Source organism: Otolemur garnettii, unplaced genomic scaffold (assembly GCF_000181295.1).
Source record: "Otolemur garnettii isolate 467f Iridium unplaced genomic scaffold, OtoGar3 scaffold00038, whole genome shotgun sequence".
NCBI lineage: Eukaryota > Metazoa > Chordata > Mammalia > Primates > Galagidae > Otolemur > Otolemur garnettii.
In genome coordinates, this window is record NW_003852433.1 from 8504056 (window position 1) to 8510094 (window position 6039).

General features: G+C 44.7%; 1 protein-coding gene across 1 annotated transcript in view; it reads left to right on the forward strand.

Moving 5' to 3' along the window:
• GCN1 (GCN1, eIF2 alpha kinase activator homolog) overlaps positions 1-6039 on the forward strand; it is a 76427-nt gene that overhangs the window by 23120 nt on the left and 47268 nt on the right. The window contains exons 14-17 of the mRNA XM_012805204.1: positions 1893-2045; positions 3345-3437; positions 5070-5145; positions 5299-5458. Coding sequence (XP_012660658.1) covers positions 1893-2045; positions 3345-3437; positions 5070-5145; positions 5299-5458 — 482 coding nt within the window. The remainder of the gene's footprint in view (positions 1-1892; positions 2046-3344; positions 3438-5069; positions 5146-5298; positions 5459-6039) is intronic.

Sequence of the window (6039 nt, forward strand, 5' to 3'; positions counted from 1 at the left end):
GGCTCAAGCGAGTCTCCTGACTCAGCCTCCCAAGTAGCTGGGACCACAGGCGCCTGCCACAATGCCCGGCTGTTTTTTTGGTTGCAGCCGTTATTGTTGTTTTGGAGGGCCCGGGCTGGATTCGAACCTGCCGCCTTAGGTGTATGTGGCTGGTGCCTTAGCCAGTTGAGCCACAGGCACTGAGCCTAAACTTATTTTTTTGAGACAGAGTTTCACTTTGTTACTATGGGTAGAGTACTATAGCGTCATCATAGCTCACAGCAGTGTCAAACTCATGGGTTCAAATGATTCTCCTCACTGAGTGTTCTAAGTAGCTGGGACTATAGTTGTGTACTACCACACCCTGCTGATTTTTCTTTCTTTCTTTTTTTTTTTTTGAGACAGAGTTTCACTTTGTTGCCCTCTTTAGAGTGCTATAGCATCATAGCTCACAGCATCCTCCAGTTCTTGGGCTTAGGTGATTCTCTTGCCTCAGCCTCCTGAGTAGCTGGGACTATAGGCGCCTGCCACAATGCCCAACTATTTTTTTGTTGCAGTTTGGCCAGGGCCGGGTTCGAACCCGCCACCCTTGGTATATGAGTCCGGCCCTGAGCCACAGGCGCCGCCCTTATTTTTCTGTTTTTAATAAAGATGGGGTTTTGCTCTTGCACAGGCTTATCTCAAACTCTTGTGCTCAAGTGATTCTTTTGCCTTGCTCTCCCTAAGTGTGAGGATTGCAGGCATGAGCCAATGTGCCTGGCCTATATTTATTTATTTATTTTTAGAGACAGAGTCTTGCTCTATTTTCCACGCTGGAGTGCAGTGGTATCGTCATCGCTCACTGCAGCCTCAAACTCCTGAGCTCAAGTGATCCTTCTCCCTCAGCCTCCCGAGTAGCCAGGACTATAGGCGTGTACCACCATGTCTAGTTAACATTTTTCTATTTTTTAGAGGCAGTATCCTACTTTTTTAACTCTTTCCCTCAAATGAGCCTCACTCTTCGGCCTCCCAGAGTACTGGGATTATAGGTGTGAGCCCCTGCGCCTTTAGAATAAACCTTTATTGATATTTTTATTTTTATTTTTTTGAGATAGTTTCACTATGTGGCCCTGGATAGAGTACCATGGCATCACAGCTCACAGCAATCTCCAACTCTTTGGCTTAAGTGATTCACTTGCCTCAGCCTCCCAAGGAGCTGGGACTACAGGTGCCCGCCACAGCACCCAGCTATTTTTTGTTTGCAGTTGTCATTGTTGTTTGGTAGGCCTGGGTTGGATTTGAACCCTCCAGTTCCGGTGTATGTGGCTGGCACCCTGGCTGCTGAGCTACAGGCACCGAGCCTAGAATAAACCTTTAGAATAAACATTTCTTAGATTCAAATCTATAACATTATGTGAAATACTAGTTTCATTGTGAAACTAGTACCCACTGTGTACCCATTTAGTAGTTACAAAAACATAGATGTAGCCATAGTTTTAACTGGTTTCTATTTCTTTTTTTTTTTTTAATGGGTTTAGTTCATAGGGTCAGCAGATTGGTTTTGGTGTTTGTGTTCAGAGGTTGTCTTGTAAAGGGAAAGGATATCAAATAGGAATTAATAGGCTTGAGATTTGCTCTGGCTCTGCCTCTACCAGCTGTGTAACCTTGGCCACCTCACTTAATCTCTCTGTTCACTCATCCATCAAATGAATAGCTAGATTATTGGATTAATAAGGATCCTTCTACCTCTGCTTTTGTGGTTTTATCGTTTGATTTAAGCCCCAGATTCTAATTTCATTTCTTTGAGATATTTCTCAAATTAACTGAAGGATTTTATTAAGCTAGTTCACAGTTGGGTTGTAAGTATCCCTCAAGTATTCCTTTCACCCCCAAGGATCAAGATGTCCTGTATGGTGTTTGTCTTCTCTCTACAGGTGACACACTGTTGCAGGCCCTGGACTTACTGCCCTTGCTCATCCAGACAGTGGAGAAGGCAGCCTCCCAAAGCACTCAGGTTCCCACAGTCACTGAAGGGGTTGCCGCAGCCTTGCTGCTCTCAAAGCTTTCAGTGGCTGACTCACAGGCTGGTAAGAGTCCAGAGATGTCCAGGGTGGTAGCAGATGAGGGCCTTTTACAGAGTCCTTGGAAGGAGTGTCCTTGATGTTTAGGATCAGCTTGGCCCTTATTACACTGGATCAGCCACAGGGGTGCTTGTCTTCTGCACAGATAATATCTCAGGGTTGTACCAGGCAGTGGGAAGGTAGTCAGGCAGCTTTGTCACTGTCCTCCTTCATGCTATTGCTCCAGTATTCTGGGATATGGGCTTATAGATGATGTCCAGACTGACTTGCATTTAGCTTCGAGACTTTTTGTTTCAGTTGGTTGTATGTTCATACAGTACAAAATTCAAAAGAATACAACATAAAAAGCTACCCCATAGACATGTCTTCCTACTGCTAAGTTCTCCTTTCTAAACAGTATTATCAGTTTTGTGTCCAGAGACAGTGCACAATCAAACACACTAAGTCATGTGCTTTACATGCCAAATGCTATATTATATGTGCTATGTATATTGTATATCTTGGAACTTATTCCAAATCAGTACAACAAGCTTCCTCATTCATTTCTGTAGTTATCTAGCATTTCATGCTTCGATTCCCTCTCCCAGTTTCTCTACTTAGACATACTTGAACTTATTCGTGTGGTTAGATGTGGAGTCCAGCTCTCTTCATAAACTGTTTTGTGCCTACTGTGTAAATGCCAAGGCATTGGACTAGCTGGTGGGATGCTAAGATGAGCATGACCTCGCTTCACCAAATTTTAAGGCACTTACTTTGTAAAAGGAATTGAGAAATGCAAAAATACATCCATAATGTAAGGTGAAATGTGGCATTAGAGCAGTTTTGAAGGAGAGATTGCTTCTAGTTTGGGGGACGGGGATGAAGGGTGGGGGTTCATGAAGGGTGAACTGGGGCTCTGAAGACCTGAAGGATTTTACTATCCTGAAGGGAATGGCCCTGCGTGAGTCTAAACAGCCCTAGTCAGGGAATGGCATGGAAATCCACCATATATAAACCTCAAGTACTCCAGTGTGGCACCTGGGAGAGGTGGGAATTCCAGATGAAGAGCAGCTCACCAAGGCTCCTGTAGGCAGCAGGGAACCACTGTAGGTTTTCATATAGAAGTGACACCAGAAGGATTGAGGTTAGTTCACAAAACAGTAAGAGTAGTGAGCCTAGAAATGACCTGCCCGGCTAGGGGAGCATGTCTGTCTGCTGCAGAGGAGGAGCTGTTGGCAGAGCCTACCCCAGCAGCTTCAGGATGGAGGAGGTCAGCCTGGGGCACATGGTGAGCTGTGTCATGGGGTGACCTTTTGTTTCTTGTAGAGACCAAACTGAACAGTTTCTGGCAGCTGATTGTGGATGAGAAGAAGCAGATTTTCACTTCTGAGAAGTTTCTGCTCATGGCTTCTGAGGATGGTGAGTTGAACCTGAGATTGGGACCAAGTCTCCCCATTAGGCCTTCAGGGAGGACTTCCCTAACTGACCAGTCAGTTCTGCAAAAACCAACCAAAGTGCAGTGGCCAACAGCTCAGCTGTCATGGGAATGAATTCATTCCTGTGGGGAGTGTAAGGAAATGAGACTTGGGAGATTTGTGGAGACAGAGCTGTGATATTAGCTGTAATTATGGCTGATTGGGTAATTGGTGCTGTCTCAGAGGTTTTCTTGTGTTAAGAGGCAGCTGAGAAGCTCTAGTGGAGTGTGGCAGGCTCTACTCCCCCACCAGGAGACACAAAAACTACTGGTTTCTATCCTGGCAGAAAAGGAACAGTTGAATTTTAAGTGTATGTTTGAAATTCTAGGTTGCCTTTGGTGTGTCTGCCACTAATTGGTGATTTGAAGAGTTTTTGACTCATAAATCACAACATCCCATTAATGAGCTACAACTATTAGTAACTTCCTGCTTTTTAAAAAAATTTTAGTTAGCTTTTGAGTAGGAAATCTATTCATGTAATTTGAAAATAAAAGATACAAGAGGGACTACACGGAAAATTATATACCTGCTTTGATCTCTGGCCACACAGTTCCTCTGGCTATAGATAACTAATTTTATCAGTTTCTGCATCTTTTTTAGTTTGTTTTTTGAGACAGGTCTTGCTCAGTTTCATGGGCTAGAATACAATGTTATTGTCATAGCTCACTGCAACCTCAAATGCCTGGGCTCAAATGATCCTCTCAGCCTCTCAAGTAGCTGAGACTATAGTAGGCATGTGTCACCACCAAAGAAATATTTTTCTTCATTTTTAGTAGAGGCAAAATTTTGATTTTGCTAAGGCTGGCATGAACTCCTGACCTTAAGCCGTCCTCCTGCCTTGACCTTCCAGAGAGTTGGGATTACAGGTGTGAGCCACTATAAAATTTACATTTTGATGTTAATTTTCTAGTTCATACTAGCTCTTTTGGGAGAGGTTGTGTGCATGTATACACTTACCTTTTTTAAAAGCACTTATACACACCAGGCACTATGGTTCATGCCTATAATCCTAGTACTCTGAGAGGCTCAGGTGGGTGGATTGCTTGAGCTCAGGAGTTTAAGACCAGCCTGAACAAGAGGAAGACCCCCCTTTCTATTAAAAATAGAAAAACTGAGGCAAGAGGATCTCTTGAGCCTAAGAGTTTGCTGTGACAAAGAGGTTGCTATGAGTTGTGATGCCATAGCACTCTGCCCAGGGCAACAGAGTAATACTCTTGGGAGGGGGAAGGCACGTACACAGGCCAGGCATGGTGGCTCATGCCTATAATCATAGTGCTCTGGAGGCTAGGGCTGGAGAATCACTTGAGCTCAGGAGTTTGAGACCAGCCTGACCAAAAGTCTGTAGACTTAGTAGAAAAGACTTCTACTAAAAAGTAGAAAAATTAGCTGGATATTGTGGCAGGTATCTGTTGTCTTGACTACTCAGGAAGCTGACAAAGGAGGATCACTTGAACCCAGTAGATTGAGGTTGTTATGAGCTAGGCTGATAACCATGGCACTCTAGCCTGGGCAATTGAGTGAGATACTGTCTCCAAAAAACATAAAAATCCCTTATACTATTTCTCTCCCCTCCCAGCCCTGTGTACTGTGTTGCATCTGACAGAAAGGCTTTTTCTTGACCACCCGCATAGACTCACTGGCAACAAAGTCCAGTAAGTAAGGCTTGCTCACTTTTTTCCCGGATCAAATGAGGTGAACCCATTCAAGAACCTAAGAAAAATAGGGTGTGTGGGAGGTGGGAGGATTGGCTGTGGAGAGCCCTGCTTTTGGCTTTTCCCCAGGGTCATCTGTCCCTGTGCTTGCAGGCAGTATCACCGGGCTCTGGTGGCTGTGCTCCTGAGCCGTACCTGGCATGTCCGCAAGCAGGCTCAGCAGACTGTTCGGAAGCTGCTGTCCTCTCCTGGGGGCTTTAAATTGGCATATGGGCTCCTGGAGGAGCTGAAGACTGTCCTCAGTTCTCATAAGGTGAGAGCATCTGGCCTTAGCCGACCCTGCTTATGCCATGGGATTTTAGCTGGCCTATTCCCAGGCTGTTCTCTAAACACATGGTGATGTCAGAATCTTCTGCCTTGCCCTCCAGCTCTAGTAACATCTTTCATGTGGTTCCTTCTCCTTTTCAGAGACTTTTTGACTTCTGTACCTTTTGACTTGTAGCTTGATCTCTTCATCCCTATATAAGTAAATAACACTTTGTTTTTAAAGCACTTTGTAAAACTTTTTATACCTATTCTTCCTTTTGATTTTTCACAGTCCCTTTTGAAGGCTGATAGGGCTCATTACCTGTATTTTATGTGAATTGGCCAGTGTTCCAGGAGCTGAAATGATTTGTATAGGGTCTTCTAGGCTGTGGGTGGATGGTGGAAGACAACTAAAGACCTGTTCTTTGTGGCATGTTTTAACTGCTTGAGGAATTTGAGCCAGCGACAAACTTGGAGTCGTGGGCCAGGTGTTCTGGGTCAGTTTCCATTGCTGCCTTTTCCCATGTAGGCCTTTTAGGTCCAGAGTTACTGGTGTTTCCTCCTTCCAGGTGCATCTCACAGCTGGGC